Source organism: Lagenorhynchus albirostris, chromosome 3, assembly GCF_949774975.1.
Source record: "Lagenorhynchus albirostris chromosome 3, mLagAlb1.1, whole genome shotgun sequence".
Taxonomy (NCBI): domain Eukaryota; kingdom Metazoa; phylum Chordata; class Mammalia; order Artiodactyla; family Delphinidae; genus Lagenorhynchus; species Lagenorhynchus albirostris.
The window spans coordinates 60817060-60844551 of NC_083097.1; the positions used below are offsets into that span (position 1 = coordinate 60817060).

The 27492-nt window shown below is 42.0% G+C and overlaps 1 protein-coding gene across 3 annotated transcripts in view; it reads left to right on the top strand.

Annotated features, from left to right (window-relative positions):
* Positions 1–27492, top strand: part of PDE8B (phosphodiesterase 8B) — a 254440-nt gene that overhangs the window by 156300 nt on the left and 70648 nt on the right. For 2 of the 3 annotated variants that reach the window (XM_060143155.1, XM_060143156.1), the window contains exons 8-10: positions 224–364; positions 1916–2004; positions 4133–4193. In XM_060143155.1, the coding sequence (XP_059999138.1) occupies positions 224–364; positions 1916–2004; positions 4133–4193 (291 nt within the window). The remainder of the gene's footprint in view (positions 1–223; positions 365–1915; positions 2005–4132; positions 4194–27492) is intronic. The other variant, XM_060143157.1, reaches the window with a different exon arrangement.

The window sequence follows — 27492 nt, forward strand, 5'->3', positions numbered from 1 at the left end:
TTCTGATTTCCCAGAGGGCCCGGGGTGCTGGGATGGCAGTTGAATGAACGCATTGCTGCTCAGGAGGGAAGCACCTATTCCGGGGGCATTTGGGGCTGGGGGGTCGGGTCAGCACCCCCATCGGAGAGCGCTCGTCCAGGGCACGTTTCCTCTGTGTCCCAACAAGCGTTCCTGCGAGGCACACAGCACGTTGCCCTGACCTTTAACCGCTTCCCGTTCACAGTATGTCAACCCAGCCTTCGAAAGGATGATGGGCTACCACAAAGGTGAGCTCCTGGGGAAAGAACTCGCCGAGCTGCCCAAAAGTGACAAGAACCGGGCGGACCTTCTTGACACCATCAACACCTGCATCAAGAAGGGCAAGGTAAAAAAAAAAAAAAAGAAAGAAAAAAGAGAAGGGCAAGGTGGGTGAAACCAAAGCAGTCCACAAACCCTTCCCCAATGCATTTTTTCTTCTGTGAGTTTTTATGTCATGTCTTTAACGTTGGCTTCTTTAATAACGTTGCAATTAAGTGAAAAATCCTTTATGTTTGCAAGATGAGTTAACTTCTGAGTTAATTTTGGATAGCAAGCGAACCTCGTGCTTATCCCGATGGTATAGAATCTGGTGATCTTGTGTAAGGAAATTTCTTCCTTCACATGAATGAATCTCACCTGTCATGGCTGGAATTTCATATCTATCTCTGAGGAGAGCTGTTCTATATTTTTTAGTTTATCCAGTGTTTGGGGGACCAAGAGCATTTAATATCAGTATTTACGTGTCTTACAGGCCCAGTTTTTGGTCAGTTTTCCTTTTTCTGCTCTCTTTACCCATCACAGTTCAGTTTGTCCAGCGACCTCCACTGCATCCCAGCAGATGAAGGCAGTGGTGCAGGTGCAGTGGGCATCTCTCCACAAGCCTTCCTTTCCAGAGGAGCATTGCTCTCATAGCTGGAACTGCCTTTCTTTTAATCATTCAGATGCTTTCTCTGATGTGAAGTAGTTAGATAAGCATTGTATTTATTTAATGGGGGACCATTTTATAGAAATAAAATGTTTGGCTTATATATCATGGCCAAGATTAGTAAAAGAAAAGAACATTAGGGCAGTGAGACTGAAAAGGAAACAGGACATTGTCAAGTCCTCCAAAAAATCTGCCTGGAGAGTACTGCCACACATCTAGTGACCCCAACATGCATACCAGTTAGCCATCCTGTGTGAGTGTGCGGGCAGAAAAAGGCTGCAAAGAGTCTCAGGTCTAATTCAACCACTTCCTCCCAGAAATAGTGGAGGTGCCACAGGCCCCCCGCCTTGAGGTCACCGGGCTCTTTATCCTAGCCGGTTCCTCAGGGTCGGGCCACAGCAAGTCTTCACACTCCCCTTCACACTCCCCATCCATGGAAACTGCCAGGAGCCAGATTAAGCCCAGAGAAGGCTTGGCTGGAGGCCCGATAGGATACTAGAAGGATGATGGGCTTCAAGGAAAGTTAAGAGATAAATTTATAACCACATTTTTCACTTTCTCACGTGGGCACATTAGTCAGCATCTCTGAGCCTCTGTTTACCTATCTGCAAATGAAGGGTGATAATATCAAGCTCACAGGTTGTTGTAAAGATCTCGAGAAAGACCTCAGAAGAACCCCTTGACCTGGTGCCCCTACACCCACAGGGCTGAGAGCAGGAATGGCATCCACTGCTCAAGTGTCCCAGAACCAGGAGGGGCAGCCCCTGGTGGTGGGCTCATTGCTCTGGTGGGCTCCGTGCACTGTGACCATGAGCCTTACGTAGTCACCATCGTGGTGGGTGCAACTCTGGAGCGGTATTTTGTGGAATGTAACAAAAGCATGTGGGAACTTCATGGCTGAACTTGATGAGACCCTCTGTAGGAGCCACCGAATGCCTGGACAGAAGGATTTTAAGAGCTCTCTTTATGTAGGAGTGGCAGGGGGTTTACTATGCCAGACGGAAATCCGGCGACAGCATCCAACAGCATGTGAAGATCACTCCAGTGATTGGCCAAGGAGGGTGAGCGCCAACTCTTAAACTCTTGTTTTGAGGGGCCCCTGTGGGCGTTGGGTTTGTATATGGAAATGCAAGTGTGTTAGACCCACAAATAGTAGGATTGGGTCTGTACATAGTACCTGCCGAGGACACCTCCGTGTGGTCAGCAGCAGCCCCAAAACAACACAGGCTCTACTTCTGCTTGTGGGCTTTATGAAGCATCGCCCCGACTGTCCACTTCCGCCTGATGGTCTGTGGGTCCACTGTCCCCACGCCGCAAGGAGCTCAGTTTCTAGGCCTTTCCCCGTCATCACAAAGACCACAGAACAGCAGGGCTCGCTGCCTCAGCCCCACCTGGGGGCCGAGCTTCTCTCCTTGAGGCACCGGCTCTGTGATGATTCTCTCCAGTCCTTGGGGCTTGTTCCTCAAGGAAGACAGAACCCTGGCGGTCATGGTTAGGAGAAAAAGGTGTCTGACCAGAAGCTGAGACATCTGATTCCATGTGAATCTCAGGTTACCGGAGGAGCCTGTTCATTTGCAGAGAGATAAGGAAAATGCTCAATTCCCTTTCCTTCTCCCAGTTACATTTTGTGAGAAGGTTTATGGAGCCAAACAGGACCCCCTAACAGTACATCACTGAGGAGCCTTTGTAAACAAGCCTGAAGGTCAAGCAGCCAGCGTCATGGTACAGGTTTACAAGGGACACACGCTGTTGGGTGATGTTTTGGAAATAGAAAAGGAGCAGTTATGGTGCGAATAACCAGCAAAGAGAGCCCTGTCTGTGACTCTTATTGTGTGGTTAGAAAACGTTCTGTAGTCAGCAAAGTGTCTGTAGGTTGTTTCCGCTCCAATTTTACTTATCTGTTAGTTTCAAAATTGTTCCCCCCTCCGTTCAGAATCCACTGTCTCATGTTTCCTGCTACTTTGCTTCACTCCGCGTGGTGGGGACACTGGTAGCCCTGACCAGGGGTTTCGAGCACACAGAGAGAGGCCCCCAAATCCCTCCTGAGCGCACAGGCTTCCGTGTGGCCATTTCCACCAGCGGTCAGAGCTCTGAGGCCACGATGGCCATCACATTATCGTTTCCAACCATCATCCTTAGACCGTCTTCTCAAGCTAAGATTCACTGTGTGTGTGTGTGACCAGAATTATTAGGTAACAAGGTGGAGGAGACCGAGTTATTGTTTGGTTATTTCTGTCAGATTGAGTTTTTCTGATTTTTCTGATGTGACAGATAAGAGCAAGAAGTTCTAGAGCCCAGAGACAGTGTTATTTTTTTCCCCCAATATTTTCCCCCAGTGAGCTGTCAAAGGAAATTCTTAACTAAAAGTAGGAAAAATTTACCTCTTCCTATTTAGTGATGCTCACTACAGAATAACCAGGACTCTTCAGAGTCCTCCAGAGAAAACTGAACCAAAGAGGAAGACAGACAGAGACAGAGAGACAGAAGCAGAGACACAGAGAGAAGAGATTCATTACTATAAAATCTAACGTAGTCCTCTGTAATTCTAGCTTCACTCAGTGGAAAATCTACCTTGAGCTGATCGTTGTGCAGGACTAAGGCACCTGTTGTCCTTCCCTGGTGTCCTTGTGGTAATGAGCAACACCCCAGGCTGTTTTGGGATTCTGTCCATGATCTTAAAACAAGAGGGTTTTTCTGTGCCTGAAAAAATGCCATCATTTATGATGACCGGGCTGTGAAAGAATGTGGAATATTAAATGTAAAAACAACAACCATGAACTTTGGTCATTGTCCAAATGAGTCTTTGCCTTCTATATAAGCTGTAAAAGTATGAGTGTCGGCAGAATTAAATCCCATTTTAACTTAAAGTCTGGAGTAGCATTTCATCCTGTCACTGATGCTATCTAGGAGCCAGGCCTCAGGAGTTGGTTAGAAAATGAAGTACCCATTAGGAAAGTGTTTCTGAGCCAGCTGTGATTAAAAGGGAAGCCCAGTTTCTGAAGCCATGTGTGGGCTGTGTGTGAAAAAAAAATGCATCTTTTATAGACTGTGTTTTGTCAGAATTTAAAATCTGCCCCAGAATGGACCCTGGAGTTTTACTTGAAGAAGATTCTGTTGACGTTTTCATTTGCTAATTTGTTGAATCAGCTCATATCTGACTCACTAATAACTGATTATTTATGTTATTAGGAAAATTAGGCATTTTGTCTCCCTCAAGAAACTGTGTTGTACCACTGACAAAAATAAGCAGGTATGGTATTGAGTTTGTTTCATTTACTTTTTCGGCTTGACCATGCGTTCGTTACATTCTCACCACGGTTCTCTACTTGTCTTTCTCCGTATCTTACCGTAGTTGCCAATTAAGAAGCTTTATGGCAAAATTAGGCCCTTAGACAAATAGTAAAAGAAAAAATGATTTAGCTTGTGACTGTGCAGCTCAGGACCAATATATTTTATGAGAGCATAAAATTTTTCCTCCAAATAAAAAATGTTCTAATTTGCTACCTTAATTTCTTAAGTGAAAATTATATGTGCATTTGAGCATTTCACCCCAATAAATTCATGTCAAAAACAAAAATCATTTATAATGAGTACTATGATTTTTTTAAACCATTATATCATGTAGAACAATATATTTGAGTGTTTTCTGAAGTAACAGAATTTTAGTAAGTTGCTGTATTTAAGAACTTTTTTAGGTAGTTTTATCACAGAGAACAACGGTATTGATACTTTTTTTTTTTTTCACATCCTTATTGGAGTATAATTGCTTTACAATGTTGTGTTAGTTTCTGCTGTATAACAAAGTGAATCAGCTAAATGTATACATATATCTCCATATCCCCTCTCTCTTGCGTCTCCCTCCCACCCTCGCTATCCCACCCCTCTAGGTGGTCACAAAGCTGATCTCCCTGTGCTCTGCAGCAGCTTCCCACTAGCTATCTATTTTACATTTGGTAGTGTGTATATGTCAATGCTACTCTCTCACTTCATCCCAGATTCCCCTTCCCCCTCCCCATGTCCTCAAGTCCATTATCTACATCTGTGTCTTTATTCCAATCCTGCACCTAGATTCATCAGAACCTTTTTTTTTTTAGATTCCATATATGTGTGTTAGCACACGGTATTTGTTTTTCTCTTTCTGACTTACTTCACTCTGTATGACAGACTCTAGGTCCATCCACCTCACTACAAATAACTCAATTTCATTTCTTTTTAAGGCTGAATAATATTTCATTGTATATATGTGCCACATCTCCTTTATCCATTCATCTGTCGATGGACACTTTAGGTTGCTTCCATGTCCTGGCTATTGTAAATAGTGCCTCAGTTAACACTGTGATACATGACTCTTTGAATTATGGTTTTCTCGGGATATATGCCCAGTAGTGGGATTGCTGGGTCACATGGTAGTTCTATTTTTAGTTTTTTAAGGAACCTCCATACTGTTCTCCATAGTGGCTGTATCAATTTACATTCCCACCAACAGTGCAAGAGGGTTCCCTTTTCTCCACACCTTCTCCAGCATTTATTGTTTGTAGATTTTTTGATGATGGCCATTCTGACCAGTGTGAGGTGATACCTCACTGTAGTTTTGATTTGCATTTCTCTAATAATTAGTGATGTTGAGCATCCTTTCATGTGTTTGTTGGCAATCTGTATATCTTCTTTGGAGAAATGTCTGTTTAGGTCTTCTGCCCATTTTTGGATTGGGCTGTTTGTCTTTTTGATATTGAGCTGCATGAGCTGCTTATATATTTTGGAGATTAATCCTTTGTCCGTTGATTCGTTTGCAAATGTTTTCTCCCATCCTGAGGGTTGTCTTTTCATCTTGTTTATGGTTTCCTTTGCTGTGCAAAAGCTTTTAAGTTTCATTAGGTCCCATTTGTTTATTTTTATTTCCATTTCTCTAGGAGGTGGGTCAAAAAGGATCTGTGATATTTTTTCTTTTTGGTTTATACTTTAGTACTGGATTGTGTGTATTGTCACTTCATGCTGTAAAGTTTGTTGATTAAAAAGTATTCAACAAACATAATTACCAATGATCTATTTTTAATACAAATCTATTTTATTTAGGTATAATTGATGTGCTATATTATATGTTTCAGAAGTGCAACATAGTTATTCGCAATTTTTAAAGGTTATAGTCCATTTATAGTTATTATAAAATATTGTCTATATTCCCTGTGTTATACTATATATCTGTGTAGCTTATTCATTTTAGACATAGTAGTTTACACCTCTTAATTCCCTACCCAATTTTTCCTCTCCCCCTTTCCCTCTCCCCTCTGGTAACCACTAGTTCTCTATATCTGAGTCTGTTTCTTTTTTGTTCATTCATTTGTTTTATTTTTTAGATTCCACATATAAGTGATATTATACAGTCTTTCTCTGTCTGACTTATTTCACGGAGGATGATACCCTCCAAGTCCATCCATGTTGTTGCAAATGGCAAAATGTCATTCTTTCTTATGGCTGAGTAGTATTCCATTGTGTGTGTGTGTGTGTGTGTGTGTGTACCTCCAGTGATCTATTTTTGAATATCTATGAAACATGGTCTTTGACTTAGATGAAGATTTTAAAAGAAGGGACAGTGTCTCTCAGGGACATGAAGGGCTTCAGGGCATAATCCATTTTAGTGTAACATGTCAGAGGCTTGGGAAGTGGTGTGGGATCAGGAGGAAGCCTGGCCAGGCAAGGAAATAAGCTGGGCCATGGCAGACCCAAGGTGCCTGGGCTCCTCCCAGTGAGAAGGCAGCTCCAGAGGGGAGGAGACTCAGTGCAGTGAGCTTCCAGCTGGTGCCTCAGCCCATCGAAGGTATCCATGTCCATCTACTTTTTTAAAAAAATAATGACTCAGTATTTGTATAGACTGTGAAATGATCACCACGGTAAGTCTAGTTAACATCCATCACCATATGTAGTTACAAATTTTTTTTTGAGAACTTTTAATATCTACTCTTAGCAAATTTCAAATATGCAGCATAGCATTATTGACTATAGTCCATGCTGTACAGTACATCCTCAGGACTTATTCATTATAACTGAAAGTTTGTACTTTTTGACCTCCTGCATCCCTTTTTAAAAATTTATTTATTTATTTATTTATTTATTTATTTATTTATTTTTGGCTGCCTTGGGTCTTTGTTGCTGTGCGCGGGCTTTCTCTAGTCGTGGCGAGCGGGGGCTACTCTTTGTTGCGGTGCGTGGGTTTCTCATTGTGGTGGCTTCTCTTGTTGCAGAGCATGGGCTCTAGGCATGCGGGCTTCAGTAGTTGTGGCTCGCAGGCTCTAGAGCGCAGGCTTAGCAGTTGTGGCACACGGGCTTAGTTGCTCCACGGCATGTGGGATCTTCCCGGACCAGGGCTCGAACCCGTGTCCCCTGCGTTGGTGAGCGGATTCTTAACCACTGTGCCACCAGGGAAGTCTCCTGCATCCCTTTTACCTAACCCCCCCACCCCCACCTCTGGCAACCACCGATCTGTTGTCTGTGTGTATGAGTTTGAGGGTTTTTTTAGATTCCACATATTAGTGATAACATATGGTATTTGCCTCTCTCTATCTGATTTATTTCACTTACCGTAATGTCCTCAAGGGCCATCCATGTTGTTGCAAATGGCAAGATTTCCTTCTTTCTTATGGCTAAATAATATTTCACTGTATGTGTATATACCACATTTTCTTTATCCATTCAACCATCCATGGTTGTTTCCATGTCTTGGCTATTGTAAATAATGCTGCAGTGAGTATGGGGTTGCATATATATTTTAAAGTTAGTGATTTTATTTCCTTTCGATAAATACCCAAAAGTGGAATTTCTGGATCATATGGTAGTTCCATTTTTAACTTTTTGAAGAACTTCCATGCTGTTTCCCATAGTGGCTGCACCAGTTTACATTCCCACCAACAGTGCACAAGGGTTCCCTTTTGTCTACATCCTTGACAACACTTGTTATTTTTTTTACTTTTTGATAATAGCCATGTTAACAGGTGTGAGTCTATATCTCACTGTGGTTTTGATTTGTATTTCCCTGAAAACTAGTGATGTTGAACACCTATTTGTATACCTGTTGGCCATCTATTTGTCTTCTTTAGAAAACTATCTATGTAGATCCTCCACCCATTTTTTTATTGTTTGTTTTTTTGCTGTTGAGTTGTATGAGTTCTTTATATTTTTTTAGATGCTAACTCCCTTATCAGACATATGATATGCAAATATTTTCTCCTATTTGGTAGGATATCCTTTCATTTTGTTGGTGGTTTTCTTTGCTATGCAAAGCATTTTAGTTTTATGTAGTCCCAGTTGTTTATATTTGGTTTCGTTGCCTTTGCTTTTGGTGTCAGAAAATCACTGCAAGACCAACATCAAGGAGCTTATCCCTTATGGTTTCTTCTAGGAATTTCATGATTTCAGATTTTAAGTTCAAGACTTTAATCCATTTTGAGTAGATTTTTGTGTATAGTGTAAGATAGTGATCCAGTTTCATTCTTTTCCATGTGACTATTTTTTTAAAATTTATTAATTTATTTATTTTTGGCTGCATCAGGTCTTTGTTGCTGCACACGGGCTTTCTCTAGTTGCGGTAGTTGCGGCGAGTGGGGGCTACTCTTTGTTGTGGTGCGCGGGCTTCTCATTGCGGTGGCTTCTCTTGTTGTGGAGCACGGGCTCTAGGCGTGCAGGCTTCAGTAGTTGTGGCCCGTGGGCTCAGTAGTTGTGACTTGCAGGCTCTAGAGTGCAGGATCAGTAGTTGTGGCACACGGGCTTAGTTGCTCTGCGGCATGTGGGATCTTCCCGGACCAAGGATGGAACCTGTGTCCTCTGCATTGGTAGGTGGACTCCCAACCACTGCACCACCAGGGAAACCCTCCATGTAGCTATTTAATCCAACACCATTTACTGAAGAAACTATTCTTTCCACCTTACATATTCTTGGCTCCTTTGTCATAAATTAATTGACCATATATATGTGAGTTTATGTCTGGACTCTCTATTGATCTACATCATTAGATACATTGAACTATCTATGCAGATAAATATGTGTCTGTTTTTATGCCAATACCATACTGTCTTGATTACTATAGATTTGTAACATAGTTTGAAATTGGGGAGTGTGATGCCTCCAGCTTTGTTCTTCTTTCTTAAGACTATTGGAAAAATATTCTAGAATAGCAAAAGGAATCATGTACTTTTTTGTAAGATTTAGTTCAACATAAAACGCCTCCTTCAGCACTGAGTGTTTCGTCTGGAATCAGGAAATTTTCACTTAATAACATAAACTCATGCAGAGAGGCAAGTCCTTGGAGACCTCTGGGAAAGGAGGGGAACTGACTTTCACAGGAAAAAAAATCTCCCAACAGCAAAGTTTAGACATCACAGGAGGAAGAATGAAGTCCATGTGAGAGGTGGCATGGGTAGCGGGAGAATCACATGACATTCTGATGGCTTTTTAGAGACAAACTAGTGAACCCAAGCAGTGCAAACCAACTGCTATGAGCTGTGAAGCCACAATGCAGGACCCAGGCCCACTTGGGCTTGTTCACGCCCATCCAGAAATGAGTCGAGTATAGTCCACGTCCAAAACCAAGCAGAGCCTCCCCCACCAGCCTAGCCTTCCTCCTCCTCCTGCCCCGCTTTGCTGTTTAGTGAATGGACCCCGTCTCCTGTCACCATTTCCCTGCAGCTCCATGTGCCCAAATTCTAGCAGCCCTCCATGGTCCAGCCCAAGAAACATCAAGTTCCATCTCCCTCCTCGAGCCTCCAAAGTACCTTCTTTGCTGTGTATCACACCCACCATCGTGATGGCTACTTGTGGGCCTCACTGCCCTCTCCTCTCCAGCAGGGTCCCTGGGCTGTGCTTGTCTTTGTGTGCCCATGCTGCCTGGTGCGTAGTAGGCCCTCAAGCTGTTGGTGAGCTGGAGTGGACTTGAATGTCTCGGTCCTGGCCTCCTGCCACCTGTACACTCTTCCTGCTTCACAGGGAGAGCGGGCAAGTCCTTAGCACAGGACTCAGGGATGCAGAAGAAGAGGGGCCACCTCCTCTTTTCTGGGGCTCTAAATAGAAATGTCTTTATTGCCGTAAATTAGCTGCTGTTCTGAGAAGGGTGGAAACGCAGGGCTCAGATATCCTGAGCCATTGACGTCACCTAATCGTGCTGCACTGGCCTAGAGAGACACTTAGATTTTCCAATAACAAAGAATTTTTATATCTCTGGCCAGACACACTGTTTTTCCTTCTCATTAAAGGAGGCTGAAGTGAATGGTGATGGGTCTGTGATGGGAAGCGCTCCCTAGAGGGTGGGAGCAGCCCGTCTGCAGGTGGTTGTAGTGGCGCGGCTTTGGGGTTTAGCCCTGAAGTCAAAATCCACCCATGGGTTTGCATTTTAACAAGGAATGAAATTGGAAGCCAGGCTGCTGTCTGCTGGTGGTGCTTTTCATCAGCAAAGATCTTTTTTCCTATGTGAACCCTGTAGCTTTTTGCCAAAAGGCTGGAAATGCCCTGCGAGGTTAGTCTGCTGTAAACACTGTCACCCCCTGCAGCACTCACACATTTTCTCCCCAGATATGCATTAAACACCTGTTCTGTGCTGGCGCCAGGGACACGAAGTCTCTGCCCCAGAAGCTATGGGGCCACAGACAAATAAACAGGACACATTTCTAGAGCACAGTGTTGGGAGGTGTGAAACAGGTGCTGCGGAAGCACAGAACGCAGGACTGAAGGAGGCTGGCTAGGATTTTTTTAGGTGTCATCTAGGACAAAGGGCAACAAGCTACAACCTACAGGCCAAATGTGGTCTGTTTTTGTAAGTAAAGTTTTATTGGCTCACAGCCACATTCTTTTTTACGTAGCACCTGAGGCTGCTTTCATTCTACAACAGCGGGGTTGAGCAGGTACAACAGAGACCATGGGGCCAGCAAAGCCTAAAATATGTACTCTGGCCCTTTACAGAAAAAATTGCCAACCTCATTTCTAAAAGATAATTTTCTTTCTTGAATTTCCCACTTTCTTAGGTCAGAGACCATCTGCCCCGCCCTCTGGAAGGCCTCCCCCGCCTCCATGCATGCACATACTTCTTTGAACACCCTTTGCCTTCCTGGCATCTCCTGCACCCTGGTTCAGAGCCTGTCACAACCCCTTTATACCAGTGTGAGAACTTAGTTCCCCTGAGGCTTTGCCTTTTCATGAGGTCCAGGTCGAAATCCAAATGCATGGCTGAAACTCGAATTTCAGACATCTACAAGCACGGTCCAGGAGTTGGACTCACACAGGGGAAGGAGGCTTCCAGGATCCCAGCTTTAAACCAGCTCCTCCTAAGCTGGCCTGGTCCAAGGAGAGGGGATCTCCCCACTGCCACCCCCATAGTGCCCATCCCCAGCCCAGTTGCAGTACGGCCCCCATTCTCACTTCTCCAAGCCTTGGCCATTAGAATATGGGGAGCACAGCACTCTCAAAAGCCAGCAGCCAGTGGCAGGCTTGGAGCCCTGGAGCGAGTGTGGGGTTGCAGCTGGTGGTGTCCATCGTACTGTATCATCTGGTCTCTGTTCTCATGGTGGGGGGTGGGGGGTGACACACAGGCCACAGAGAAGCTTCAGGGAGATGCACGTGTCTCGTGTCCAGTAAGAGGAAGTCGTTCTCTTGTGAAGTCAGGAAGCACAGCCCACCCAATGAGCAGCTCCCGAAAATATTCCCTTGGTCAATGGGGCTATAGCAGGAGAAGGTCATAGCCAGGCTCAGAGGAAGTGGTCTGCTTTCTGACTAATCAGCGTTCCAGGACAAAAGCTGGTTGAGAGCAGACTGAGACGAATCTGACCTAGATTTTGCACAGGGCTTTCCAGAGCTAGACAACAGGGGTTCCTGTCTTTGGAATTTCATTGACCACCACCTCACCCTCATGACAGGAAGGTTGTTTCAGCCCTGAGAAACAGGAAGGACATAATCTCTGAATGAAGAATAGCTATTTAACATGAATCAGTTTGCCTTAGTTGAAACCTTGTTTCTATCAGTGAAAACCTACGTAAGCGTCGTCACAGCCTGACATCAGTATGGGGACAGGCATTTGGAAGTCACTGCTTTAAAAGCAGTTTCACGCTTGTAACTTATTTGGGGATAGAAGAGGCAGAAATAAAGGCTGAGTTGGCCAAATTTGCAGTAATGAAACTTTGCTTTGAGATAAGCTTTTTAGGGTTCATACTACTATGCCATTTTGTACAAGGGACTTGGGTGCGTGGATTTTGATATCCATGAGAGCAGAGGACAACTAGGAGGGTGGTCCTAGAACCAATCCCCCATGAATAACAAGGAATGACTGTATTTTGTTTTATAGTAAACTATTTAATCTTGAAATTGTTGTAAAGATTAGGGGAAAATAGAACTTTACTGTAATAATAATGCTTAAGACAAAACCTGTCAGAAGTGCCTAAAACAAGATACAAGGACATAGAGTGTCAGGGAATAAGAAAGGGGAAGGAACAGGTCTTTAGTTTTGTGAAGGCTTCAAGTAGAGAAGGAGGGACTGGGTCCTGAAGGCAAAAGCAGTAGAAAGTTTTAAGGGATCCGATTAGGCTCAATATAGGAAAGAATTATTAGAACTGACCAAAGTTTGTAGCCTTAGCAGGTAGTGAGTTCACCACCATGGGAGGTAATCAAATAGCAGTAGCGTGAGCTTTCAGTGGGAAAAGCTGTCTAGGGAGGTCACTCATTGGCCAGAGGTTAGACTAGATCAGTGGTTCTCCAAGTGTGGTTCCCTGGAGCAGCAGTGGCCCCAGGAATTTGTTAGAATTACAAAACCAGACTACAGAATCAGAAATTTGGGGGGTGGTCCTGGGCAGTCTGTTTAATAAGCCTTCCAGGTGCTTCTAATTCACTCTGAAGTTTATGAGATACTGGATAAGATGAATGACTTCAAGACCCTGATAATGTGAATTTGGAATATTGGTTCATGAGCAGAGGCTGTTCCTGGTTTAATATAGTCAGGAATGCTTGTTTTCACTTCTGGCCCTCCAGCTTTCCCCTCCTGAGCATGAGGCCCCTGACCCAGGCTGCTCAGAATGTTGTGTTGCAGAGGACCCCCAGCTCTGCCCCAGGCATGCCCAGCTTGTGCCCTAGACCTGCACGTCCCAGATGGAAATGTGGCTCAACAAATGGCGATGTGCTCCAAGCGTGAACCACGTGCTAGATCTCAGAGACTTAGTCTGAAAAAGAATGTAAATTAGCTTATTAAAAACATCTCAGTCTCATGTTGATAACATGTTGAAATGATAACATCTCGCACATATTGTACTTAAAATATTAATTTCACCTGTTTCTTGTCACCTTAATGCAGCTACTAGAATACTTAAAATTACGTATGTGGCTTGCATTTGTGGCTCTCACATTATTTCTGTTGGGGGTCTAGCCCTTGCCTTCCAGGCCAAATCTTACCCCGAATCCAGCTCTTTGCACCCTTTCGCAGGCAATAGAGGGGCTCAAAGAGCTACACACACAGTCTAGCTTCTGTCAGTGAGTCGGTTGCAGACTTACTGAGCCTCCCAGGAGAGGAGGCTGTAACCCAGGCCCGTAGGAGTGCTTTCCTCTTCCATGATGGGTGCTTAAGCAGACGTTCAGGGACCATTTTTGTTCAGGGAGGTGTGGGGGGCGCCTTCCATTAGTTCTCCAGCTGACAGCAGAAAGTTAGCTGTCACTTTCTAGAGCTATCGGGTGGACAGTGGGAGCTCTGGGCACCACGCCCTCCCACCCACTGCCCCTGTGGCCCTTGTAGTCCCGCCCCAGACCGGCCTTCTCTTGTGTGAGTCTCGCTGCCCCTAGGCCTCGACTCTCCCCACGTTTGCCAGGGTCAGCTCCCCCTCATCTTTTCCTTCCCAGCAGGTGGCTTGGCTGATAGCCCTCTTCATGATTTGGGGGCCTCCCCCCAGCGTGCACAAAATAGGGGCCTTAATGCTCAGAGAGCCTCATCCCACTGCATTCTCGGTAAAACAGGAAGAGCATGGCTGTTGCAGGCAACCAGGAGAGAAAGATGGGTAGAATCACTTGCTGGTTTCTTTTCATTGCTGATCCCTGGTGATAAAAACAAGTTTCAGTGTATCCTAAATTCCCAATATTTGAGATGTGTCCCATGGGGGTTTTGTTTCGTTTTGTTTTTTTTATTTCTTGTGTTAACATATAAAAAGTATCCATAGAAACAAGGTGGGGAGAATTTTTTCTGTAGCCTCAATACATTTATTACTGATGCCACTTTGTATTTCTAACACCATTATAATTCTGCATCCTAAAAATACATTCTGCAGGTTTCTGGTCTATCTAGAACCTCAGCATCTAACTAATTCAACTTGGATTTTGTTAGCGTGTCAATTTTATCCTCACTTTTACTTAATATTGCATTACATGGAAAATATATCAAATAATCCAAATGTGCTCAAAGATGTGCTTCTCCTGCCCATAAGTACACATAATTACAGAGTCGTTGGGAAGATTGTCTAGCCCATTTCTCCCCCCCAAATATGTAATATATGTCATCTTAAAATGATTATTGTCTAGATTATCTATGTCGCATGTTTTTGAATAATGTAGACCCTTTGCAGCTTCCTCGTCCTTCAGGACTCAGTCCAGCTTCTTTTCCCTCCAAGAATCTCCCCAAGCCTGCCCGCCATCTCTCTCCCCACCAGTGAAGGTGACGGTGACACTGTTTTTCTGCATCGTCCATTCCACTGTTAATCTTATGCTGCTTTGGGTAAGTTCTCACTTCCGGCCACTGTGTGTACCCAGTAGATAACAGGAAGATATTTTGAAAGCTAATTTTTATTCCCTAATACAGTAACCTTTGGAAGGCATAAGAAATCAAAGATACAGCTCTGTCTAGTCCCAAATTATTATTACATGTAGAGTTTTCATCTGTATGTAGCCAATATACATATCACATGCCATTGCAAAGAGTATTTGCTGTGTTCTCCCAAGGCTCACGTCCAAGTGTGACTTCCTGAAGAGGGAGAAAAAGGGCACTGCCACTGAAAACATGACTTCAGTTTGCACTGAAAGTGGCTGTTCATGTTTAGAGATGTATTTTATCTAATCAGTGTACTACCACGGTACTGAGTTTGTACATATGTACCTTACTCACAGTAGGTGCCCCAAATATTTGTTGATAGATTTGGTAAAACCACTAAGTAAACAACATTTTTCCATTTAGCTTTAGTACATATTTACACGGAGCTATTTAAAGAAAGGGCTCCAATATTGCAAAACCACAATTTTTCCTGAGAAACCATGTTTGAACAGCCAAACCCCGAGCAGATGGGAATGGAGTACCTGCGGGGTGTCTGAGCGTAAGACAACTAGGAGGTCCCAGCAGGGAACAGGCCCGCACGCTGAGAATTCAGCGATGCGATTACATGTGTGAGAAAGTCTCGGCTCACAGGAGAGAGAGGCGACCGCAGGCCTGGCGCTGCTGGCAGCTGTTGTAGCTGGGCACGACAAACTTCATGAGACCCCACACGTCTGAAGCTGAGAGAGCCACCTAGCCGACAAGGGAGGGGACTGACTGAGAACATTCTGGGCGCGTGTACCTACCCTGAGCCCCGTGGGAAAGGAGGCTGCCTCGTTTCAGGTAGACACACGTGCTCTGCCGCTCGTGGCTAGCGGGGCAGCAGACCTGGGGTTGTCTGCCCTGCACGGGGGTGGGATTCCTCTGTCCCGGCTGGTCTCTTCTCCTGTTCTCTCCGCCATGGTGTAGGTATTTGTAAGGCACCTGACCTGTGGTGGGGACAGCTAGGAGGCAGAGAATGGGAAAAACACAGGGGAAGGCACTCAAAGTCCTGAGCCGGAAATCACGGTTCCCTCTGTGTGAAACCTTTCCTGCCTGCTCACCTGTAACAGGATGCCCCGATGGCGAGGCCCCACTCAGGTGAGCCTCAGGACGGGAGGCCTAAACGTGAAGAAAAATTCGTTTGACTTAAGAAAAGTAAAATAGGTTTGCTGATAAACAGACATAGCTGAGCGGTTTCTTAAAAATTAACGTTAGCTCTTTATCTCTGACACGTTTAAGACAACTAGGATTTAAGGAGGAGATTCTATGTTGGCCTTTGGGAAGGAGGAGTTCCCCACCCCCCAAATTTAACTAAAATTCCAAAGGTTGTATTTTTGTATGATTTGTGTCATTCAGACTATTGAAAGATATTCTGTTCACTGTGGAGACTTAAAATAATTCAGCACAAGAAGATTTTATCTTACCTTAGAGCTGATCTAGGTTAAAGTTTTACTTATTTACCTATTTTTATGCAATTTATGGGAATTAGCAATTGATAGGAAAGTTTTCTTTTTCCAAAGCAGCAGTTGGTGTCTGTCTCCTCAGAAGGCATTAATTCAGTTCACATTGAGAACTTTTCAGGCTGGGACACGTGCTCAGCGTAAGCTGGGCATTCGTTCCTCTATTCATTAAGCAGCAATTCCCTTCCAGCACTTTGGCCCAGTGGAAGACACAAGGGTGGATGAGAATGAGGTCACCATGTTTTACCCCATATCGGCGGAAATCCGTGGCTTGGCTAATGGGACCACCCATTCCACTCAACCTCGCCTCGCGCCCCCCAAACCTGGGAACCACCTTCAGCAACCTTGCTTTCCTGATCCCCCTGCATCCTCAGAGCCACTTAGTTCTGAAGATTGTCTTCCTAACAACGCTTGACTTCATGGCCTTTTCTCCAGCCCCGTCCCACTTCATTTCATCCCATGGCGGCCTCTGGTTGTCCTGCACTAGCCTCCTAACTGCTGCAGGCTCTTGAGAGCTGACTGTTTAATTTTCTGGAGTTTTGTGAGGCATTATTAAAATTAAATTATAGAAGCACACAATTATATAAAGTTTTAAATAGGTAATAAGGACTCAAAATCTACAACTTACCGTGTTACTACATTTTACTGTTAACTATGCTGTTGAGGTTACTTAACTTTTGTTTTATCTGCATGGTGGAAATACAATATAAAGTTGTGCTGCACACGCATCTTCCCAACCCCGCATGTTCAGTGACATGTTGGTAGCTTCAAAGAGCCATGGTGGAAATCAGATCGAGGAAATCAGCAAATGCTACAAATTCGGACTTTTTTTTTTTTTTTTTTTTGCGCGGTACGCGGCCTCTCACCGTTGTGGCCCCTCCCGTTGCGGAGCACAGGCTCCGGACGCGCAGGCTCAGCGGCCATGGCTCACGGGCCCAGCCACTCCACGGCATGTGGGATCCTCCCGGACCGGGGCACAAACCCGTGTCCCCTGCATCGGCAGGCGGACTCTCAACCACTGCACCACCAGGGAAGCCCTGGACTCTTTTTTTTTTTTTTTAGTAAAACACAGTTTATTATTTTAAGCGCTCTTAATATTATTGTGGTGAAAACAGAGAACCCCCTCCCCCTCCAAACATTGTTTAATTTAATATTTACGTATTTGTTAGCTGCTCACATCTTAAAATTCTTTCTACAATATCATAAACCCATGGAAAATTCTGAACAGAGAAATTCATTGTAGGAAAAATATTCAGGCAAGGCATGGTTTACATGGATAAAAATCAAAAAATTTAAATCCACATTTGTGACTTAGTCTAGATCACAATTTACCTGCGTTGGCTCAGACTTTTATTATTTTTGGCTCAGACTTTTTAAAACTGAAGAATTATTGACATAGAACACAGTATTCGTTTTAAATGTACAGCATAGTGATTTGATACATGTACATTGCAAAATGATCAACACAGTAAGTTTAGTTAACATCCATCACAACACAGTTAGAAATATTTTTTTCTTTTGCTGAGAAAATTTAAGCTCTACCATCTTAGCACCTTTCAAATACACGATACAGTATTGTTAATTATAGTCACCATGCTGTACATACATCCCCAGGACTTATTTATCTCATAACTGAAAGCTTGTATCTTTTGATCACCTTTACCCATTTCATCCACCTCTCAATCCCCCACCTCTGGCAACCACCAATATGTTCTCTGTATCTATGAGCTCGGGTTTTTTGTTTTTAGATTCCACATATAAGTGATATCTTATAGTATTTGTCTTTCTCTGACTTATTTCACCTATCATGAAACACCGTCAAGGTCCGTGTTATTGCAACTGGCAGGATTTCCCTTTTTATAGCTGAATAATAATGCATTGTATATATAAACTGCATTTTCTTTATCCATTCATTCATCAATGGACACATAGGTTGCTTCTATGTCTTGACTATTGTAAATAATGCTTCAGTGAACATGAGGGTGCATCTCTCTTTTCAAGATAGTGATTTCATTTCCTTTGGATAAATACCCAGAAGTGGAATTGCTGGATCATATGATAGTTCATTTTTAATATTTTGAGGAGTCTCCATACTGTTTTCCACAGTGGTTGTACCAGTTTACACTCTCACCAGCAGTGCACAAGGGTTCCCTTTTCATCCTTGCCAACACTTGATATTTCTTGTAGTTTTGATAATAGCCATTCTAATAGGTATGAGTTGATATCTTGTTGTGGTTTTGATTTGCATTTACCTGATGATTAGTGACGTTGAGCACCTCTTTGTGTACTGGGTGGCCATCTGTGAGTATTCTTTGGAAAAAATGTCTGTTCATATCTTCCACTCTTTTTTTTTTTTTTTTTTTTGGCGGTACGCAGGCCTCTCACTGCGGTGGCCTCTCCCGTTGCGGAGCACAGGCTCCGGACGCGCAGGCTCAGCAGCCATGGCTCACAGGCCCAGCCGCTCCGCGGCATGTGGGATCCTCCCGGACCGGGGCACGAACCCGTGTCCCCTGCATCGGCAGGCGGACTCCCAACCACTGCGCCACCAGGAAAGCCCCTTCCACTCATTTTTTAATCAGGTTTTGTGGGGAGAATTTTGCTATTGAGTTGTATGAGTTCTTTATGTATTTGTAGATATTAACTCCCTTATCAGAATCATGATTTGCAAATATTTTCTCCCATTCAATAGGTTGCCTTTTCATTTTGTTGGTGGTTTCCTTTGCTATGCAGAAGCTTTTTAGTTTGATGTAGTTCCACTTGTTTTTTTTTTTTGCTTGTTGCTTTTGATGTCAAATTCAAAACGTCATTCCTAGGATCAAGGAGCTTGTCCCCTATGTTTTCTTTTAGGAATTCTGTCATTTCAGATCTTACGTTCAAGTATTTAATCTATTTTGATTTGATTTTTATGTGTGGTGTAAGACAGTGGTCTAGTTTCATTCTTTTGTATGTGACTATCCAGTTTTCCAGTACCATTTATTGAAGAGACTATCTTTTCCCCATTGTGTGTTCTTGGATCCCTTGTTGTACATAAATTGCCCATATATGTATAGGTTTATTTCTGGGCTTTCTGCTCCATTTATCTATGTGTCTGTTTTTATGCCAATACCATACTGTTTTGAATACTCTACCTTTGTAATACAGCTTGAAATCAGGAAGCATGATGCCTCCAGCATTGTTCTTCTTTCTCAAGGTTTCTCTGGCTACTCAGGGTCTTTTGTGGTTCGATACAAATTTTAGAATTGTTTGTTATATTTCTGTGAAAAATGCCATTGGAATTTTATAGGGATCGCATCGAATCTGTAGATTGCTTTGGGTACAAAGGACATTTTAACAGTATTAAGTCTTCCAGTTCATGAGCATGGAATATCTTTCCACTTAATTGTGCCTTCCTCAATCTCTTTCATCAGTGTTTTATAGTTCTCAGGGTACAAGCCTTCTAACTCCTTGGTTTAATTTATTTCTTTGTATTTTAATGCAACAGTAAATGGGATTTTTAAATTTTTCTCTTTCTGATATTTCATCATTAATGTACAGAAACACAACTGATTTTGTATATTGATTTTGTATCCTTCAACTTTACTGAATTTGTTTATTCTAACAAATTAGGTTAGAAATCTTTTAGGCTTTTCTACATATAAGATCATGGCATCTGAAAATGGAGACCGTTTTACTTCTTTCTTTCCAAATTGATGACTTTTCTTTTTCTTTGCTAATTTGTCTGGCTTGAACTTCCAGTAGTGTGTTGAATAAAAGTGGCAAGTGTGGACATCCTTGTCTTGTTTCCAGTCATAGAGGAAAAGCTTTCAGTTTCTCGCCACTGAGTATGACGTTTGCTGTGGGCTTGTCATATATGGCCTATATTATGTTGAGGTACATTCCCTCTATACCCACTTTTTTAAGAGTTTTTTCATGGTGAAAAATTTTATATTTAGAATTAGTCTGGATTCAGTTTAGATGATCCCAGTTTTGTTGGCAACAAAAGTTCGGAGCCAGTCAAACAAATGCCTTCTTCGCTTCATCAGGCCAGATCAGGGCGTTGATCTTGGCTATGTCAGTGTCATGGAATTTCTTCACAGCCTGTTTGATCTGGTGTTTTTCGGCCTTGAAAACTGCAATAAACACGAATGTGGTGTTGTCTTCTATCTTCCTCATGGCTCACTGGGTGGTCAGGGGGAAGTTGATAATGATATAGTAAAAGCTTGTTTCTCCTGGAGGTGTTCTTCCAAGGATATCTGAGCTGCTTTCAGAGCTACAGTGTTTTAGGCACTGGAAGCTGGGTGACGTGTATTGTTCTTTTGTGGCTGGGAATGACTTTTAGCACTGCTTTCTTAGCCTTCAGAGTCTTAGCTTTGGAAGAGACAGGGTCTTCCTTCTTCACTTTTGGTGTCATCTTTCTGAAAAGTTATTGAGAGCTTTTATCATGAATGGATGTTGAATTTTGTCAAGCACTTTTTCTGCATCTATTGAGATGATCATATGATTTTTATCTTTTGTTTATGTGGTGTATCACATTCATTGATTTGCACATGTTGAACCATCCTTGCGTCCCAGTGATAAATTTCACTTTATCATGGTATGTAATCCTTTAAATATACTGTGGAATTTGCTTTGATAATATTTTGAGAATTTTTGCATCTATGTTCATCACACATGTTGGCCTGTAGTTTTTTTGTTAGTGTCTTTGTCTGGCTTTGGTATCAGGGTAGTGATGGCCTCGTAAAATGAGTTTGGGAGTGCTCCTTCCTCCTCGAATTTTTGGAAGTTTGAGAAGGGCTGGCACTAAATTTTCTTTAAATGTTTGCTAAAATTCACCAATGAAGCTATCTGCTCCTGGGCTTTTCTTTGTTGGGAGGTTTTTGACTTACTGATTAAATCTCCTCCCTAGTAATTTGTCTGCTCAGATTTTCTATTTCTTCATGATACAGTCTTGGTAAGTTGTGTGTTTCTAGGAATGTATTCATTTCTTCTAGGTTGTCCAATTTTTTGGCATATAATTGTTTATAGTAGTCTCTTATGATCCTTTGTATTTCTGCAGTATCTCCTTCATTTCTGATTTTGAGTCCTCTCTCTTCTTTTCTTGTTGAGTCTAGCTAAAGATTTGACTATTTTATCTCTTTAAAAAGCAAACAGTTCTTAGTTTCATTGATCTTTTCTATTGTCATAGTCTCTATTTCATTTATTTCTGCTCAGATCTTTATTTCCTGCCTTCTACTAACTTTGAGCTTAGTTTGTTCTATTTCCTTGAGGTATAAAGATAAGTTGTTTGAGATTTTTCTAGTTTCTTAATGTAGGTGTTTATGAACTTGCCTCTTAGAAGTGCTTTTTCTGCATCCCATGAGTTTTGGTATGTTGTATTTCCACTTTTATTTGTCTCAAGATATTTTTAAATTCCCTTTTTTTCTTTGACCATTGGTTGTTCAGTAGATGGTATTTAATCTCCATATATTTGTGAATTTTCCAGTTTTCTTTTTTTTTTTTTTTTTTGCGGTACGCGGGCCTCTCACTGTCGTGGCCTCTCCCGTTGTGGAGCACGGACGTGCAGGCTCAGCAGCCATGGCTCACGGGCCCAGCCGCTCCGCGGCACGTGGTATCCTCCTGGACCGGGGCACGAACCCGTGTCCCCTGCATCGGCAGGCAGACTCTCAACCACTGCGCCACCAGGGAAGCCCTCAATTTTTTTTGTAATTAATTTCTAATTTCATACAATTATGGTTGGAAAAGATGCTTGATTTGATTTCAGTCGTCTTAAATGTATTAAGACTTGTTTTGTAGCCTAATGTATGATATGTCCTGGAGAATGTTCTACGTGCACTTAAAAAGAATATGTATCCTGCTGCTTTTGGACGGAATGTTCTGTGAATATCTGAAGTCCATCTGGCCTAATGCATAGTTTAAGTCTATTGTCTCCTTATTGGTTATCTGGGTGATCTATCCATTGATGAAAGTGTGGTATTCAAGTCCCCTACTATTCTTGTATTGCTGTCAATTTCTCCCTTTAGGTCTGTTAATATTTGCTTTATGTATTTACGTGCTCCTTCTTAGGTGCACAAATATTTACAAATGTTATATCCTCTTGTTGGATTGACCCCTTTATCATTATATAATGACCTTCTTTGTCTCTTATTACACTTTTTGTCTTAAAGTCTATTTTGTCAGATATAAGTATAGCTACCCCAGGTTTCTTTTGGTTTCCATTTGCATGGAGTATCTTTTTCCATCCTTTCACTTTCAGACTGTGTTCTTAAAACTGAAGTGAATCTTTTGTAGACAGTGTATAGTTGGGTCTTGTTTTTTATCCATTCAGCCACTTTGTCTTTTGATTGGAGAATTTAGTCCATTACATTTAAAGTAATTATTGATAAGTATGGACCTACCACCATTTTGTTCATTGTTTTTATGCTGTTTTATTATTCATTTGTTTCTTCTTCTTTTGGTCTCTTCCTTTGTGAATTGTTGCTTTTCATGGTGGTATAAGTAGATTCCTTTCTGTTTATCTTTTATATATCTACTGTTCGGTTAGCCTTGTGGTTACCGTGAGGCTTGCATAAAGCATCTTATAACAGTCTGTTTTAAGTTGATACACTGAAGTTTAAATGCATTCTAAAGCCCTAAGTTTTTAATTTTATGTTTTTGATGTCACAGTTTGCATCTTTTAAAAATATTACTATCTTTATATATTCTTTCTATCCCCCTCTACCCCTTTTTTGGGTCTCATACAGTCTCCACTTTCCAAGTCAAATCTTTTACCTGTCCGCTTAATCCTATCCCATGACCAAGTACCCCAACCACTCTTTCCCATATTTTTATTTTTAGTTCATAGTTTCTTCTGAAAGCCTACCAAACATGGTGTGGGTTCTCCATATGCCCCCAATACTTCATTGTTTAAATCTTGCAAAACTATCTCACCTCTGCCTTTCCTTGAAAAACTTCTTTGCTGCCTTTACCCCTGATATCCAACATCTCATCACTTGACTTCTGCCTCAGACTCTATGGACGATGCCCTCTCAGAGCTCACCAGTGACCTCCCAAGGATCAGGTCCAAAGACTTTTTCATTGTACTTCCTTACCTTGGTGAACCCCTGCTCTCTGTGAAACTCCTTTGGTTTGCACAGCATGCTACTGCCCCAGTCATCCCTCCCAACCCTTTCCTTATTTGCCTTCTTCTTCCTCCTTGTACATCCCCTAAATTCTTCTTCAGAGGTATCACCCATTCCTTCCATTTTGGCCAAGAAAGGGGAGTTTGGGAAGGCTGTTGGGACCTCAGCAAATGACAGGGTAAAAAGCTGTTGCACACTCAAGCTTGATCCAGACTCGCAGAGACATTCTGGGGGAGATATGGTGGGTGGGGCAGGTCAGCCTATATTTGCAGATAGTAAAGATACTTAGAGTCAGGTGGCTGCTAACTTTGGGGCTCTGGGTGCCCCACCCACTTCTGAACAAGACCCAGCCGCTAGGTAGAAATTCTGGAGAGCAGGGTTTGGGTACTTCCGTGGGTATAGGGGCCTGGCTACAGCTGGGAAGTGTTTCCAAGTTCTAGTCAAGCAGGCTGTGGGCTGAGCAGGTAAATAGAGGGGAAACAAGAATCCACTGTAGAATTATGCTCCTGGTACATGCATCATGGTCTTAATCAGGATTAGCTCAGAGACTGGGCAGGATGACTTAGGCAGTTCCTGGACTCAGCAGCATTGCTTAGACCATGAACTTCAGTGCTGTCAACTTCATATAGGTGATCCTAGCCCTGGTCTGCCTGCCTGTCTGTCTCTTTCTCTTTCCTTCCATCTCTCTTTCTCAAACTTGCAGAAAAGTTGTAAGAATGGTAAAAAGAACCTCTTTTTTTCCTTGACTATTTGAAAGTAAGTTGGTAACATGATGCACCATTGACTCTGAATACCTTTATTTGTATTTTCTACAAACAAAGACCCTTTTATACATAACCAGAAGACCATCATCAGAACCGGGAAATTAACAGCCATACATTACTACCATTTAACTCTCAGACTCCATTTGAGTTTTACTTATTTCCCCACTAAAGTCTTTTGTAGAAAGAGAGTCTAGTTTAGAATCAGTCATGTCTCTTGATCTCCTTCAGACTGGAGTAGTTCCTCAGTCTTTCCTTAACTTTCACAATCTTGACAGTTTTGAGAATAACGAGTCCAACTATTTGTATAATATCCCTCAGTTTGGGTTTACTAATGTTTCCTCGTGATTAGATTTAAGTTATACATCTTTGCTAAGAATATTCCAGAAGTGATGTTGACTACTGAAAGGCATGAGATTTGAATTTGCTCCATTACTGATGATGTTAATTTTGATCACTAGATTCAGATAGTATCTCTCAGGCTTCTCCACGGTAAAGTTACTTTTCTCCTCTTTATAGTTAATGAATATTTTATGGGAAGTTACTTTGGGATTTTGTAAATATCATGTTAATCATCAGACTTTCAATTTATTTGTTAGTTTATGTGAGTATGGACTCATGGATTCCTATTTTATTCAATGGGTTTTAATCTATTTTTTAATGATCTCATTGACTCTATTTTCTTTCCCATATTCTATAATCACCCAATACATTATTATTATTACTTAAAGCAAAAAGTTATGTTTTGTTTTATTTTATTTATTTTTGTATTCCAAATGTCAGAGATAGAAAGGGCTTAAATAAAGTCCATGCTTTCCAACATCCTCATTTACAAGCAAACAACAATAAAACCCTGAAACCCAGAGATATTGGATGACTTCCAAGGTCATGGAATTAATGAGATAATCGAGGTTGGAATCCAAGGCTCTGATCCCAAACCAGTGCCTATCCTATTACACTGTGGTCACTTTGGCTCTACCACTCACTGTCTGGGCATCCATGAGTAACCTAATCACATTCTCTGTACCCCAATTTTCTCATCTGTTTAACAAGGACATAATGAGCCCCTCACTCTTTGGGCTTATATGAGGATCAAATGAGATAATTCATGGGAAGTGCCTAGTGCAGTGTCTGACTCATGGTAAATATTCAATAAATAAGAACTCTCATTATTATTGCAGATCTTCCTTGACTTATAATGGGGTTACGTCCCAATAAATCCATCATAAGTTGAAAAGACATTTAATACTCCTAGCCTACCAAACATTGTCGCTTATCCTAGCTTATCTTAAACATGCTCAGAACACTTATATTAGCCTACAGCTGGGCAAAATTATCCAACACAAAGCATAATTTATAATCAGATATTGAATATCTCATGTAACTTATTGAATACGTACTGAAACTGAAAAACAAAATGGTTTTATGGGTACAGAATGGTTCTCAGAGTATCGGTTGTTTACCATGGTGATTGTGAGGCTCACTGCTGCCTGCAGCATCACGAGAGAGTATCATACTATGTATTGCTAGCCTGGGAAAAGATCAAAATTCAAAATTCGAACTACAGTTTCTACTGAAAGTGTATCACTTTTGCACCATTGTAAAGTTGAAAAATCATAAGTCAAACCATAGTAAGTCAGGTACCATCTGTACTAACGTTATGATTAACATTTCTGTCTTACATGTGAAGAAACTAGGTATAGGACCCTCGAATATACTTGACAAAGAGAACAAGATTTTTTTTCCTCTTTATTTTCTTTTTACTTTTTGACCCCCAACCCCCACCACTGGCTCTGTAGTATAAGCTTGTTTTGTTTTGTTTTTTAAATTCCACATAGAAGAGAGATCTTACAGTATTTCTCTTTCTCTGTCTGACTTATTTCACTTAGTATAATGCCCTCAAAGCCCATCCGTGTTGTTGAAAATGGCAAGATTTCATTCCTTTTTCTCGCTGAATAATATTCCATTGTGTATATATACCACCGTTTTTTATCCATTCATCCATCGGTGGACACTTAGGTTGTTTCCATGTACTGCTATTGTAGCTAATGCTGCAATGAACATGGAGATGCATATATATTTTCTAGTTAGTGATTTCATTTCCTTTGGATAAATACCCAGAAGTGGAATTGTTAGATTATATGGTAGTTCTATTTTTAACTTTTTGAGAAATCTCCATACTGTTTTCCTTACTGGCTGTACCTAGTTACATTCCCATCAACAGTACATAAGTGTTCCCTTTTCTCCATATTCTCACCAACACTTGTTGTTCCGTTACTTTTTGATAACAGCCATCCTTACAGATGTGAGATTATATCTCGTAGTGGTTTTGGTTTGCATTTCCCTGATGATTAGTGATGTTGAGCACCTATTTGTGTACCTGTTGGCCATCTGTATATCTTCTTTGCAAAAATGTCTAGTCAGATCCTCTGCCCATTTTTTTTTTTCTTTTGCGGTACGCGGGTCTCTCACTGTTGTGGCCTCTCCCGTTGTGGAGCACAGGCTCCGGACGCGCAGGCTCAGCAGCCATGGCTCACGGGCCCAGCCGCTCCGTGGCATTTGGGATCCTCCCGGACCGGGGCACGAACCCGTGTCCCCTGCATTGGCAGGCGGACTCTCAACCACTGCGCCACCAGGGAAGCCCTCTGCCCATTTTTAAACTGGATTATTTGGGTTTTTGCTATTAAGTTATATGTGTTCTTTATCTATTTTGGATATTAGCCTTTTATCAGATATGACTTGCAAATATTTTCTCCCACACAGTAGGTTGTCATTTCATTTTGTTGGTGGTTTCCTTTGCTGTGCAGAAGCTTTTAGTTTGCTGCAGTCCCTCTTGTTTACTTATGCTTTTGTTGCTTTTGCTTTTGGTGTCAGATTTTTAAAAAATCATCACCAAGGCCGGTGTCAAGGAGCTTACTTCCTGTTTTCTTCTAGGAGTTTTATGGTTTCAGGTCTGAAGTTCAAGTCCTCAATCCATTTTGAGTTGACTTTTGTGTATGGTGTAAAATAGTGGTCAAGGTTTATTCTTTTGCATGTGGCTGTTTAGCGTCCTTTTATCTTCTGTATTTATTAATGAATTTTTGTATTATAGTTATTTTTTACTACTTTTGTCTTTTATAAGTGATTAATCTATCACCTTTACAACATTAGTTTTTTTGAGATTTATACTTTGTTTTCCTGTTACTAATTAGTGATTTTTTGTTTCACCTTAAAGAAGTGTCTTTAACATTTATTCTAAGCCCAGTCTGGTGGTTATGAACTCCTTCAACTTTTGCTTGTGTGTAAAACTCTTTATGTCTCCTTCAATTCTGAAGGACAGCTTTGCCAGGTAGAGAATTCTCGATTGACACTTTTTTTCTTTCAGCACTTTGAATATATCATGCCTCTCCCTTTTGGCCTGCAAAGTTTCTGATGAAAAATTTGCTTTCAGTCTTATGG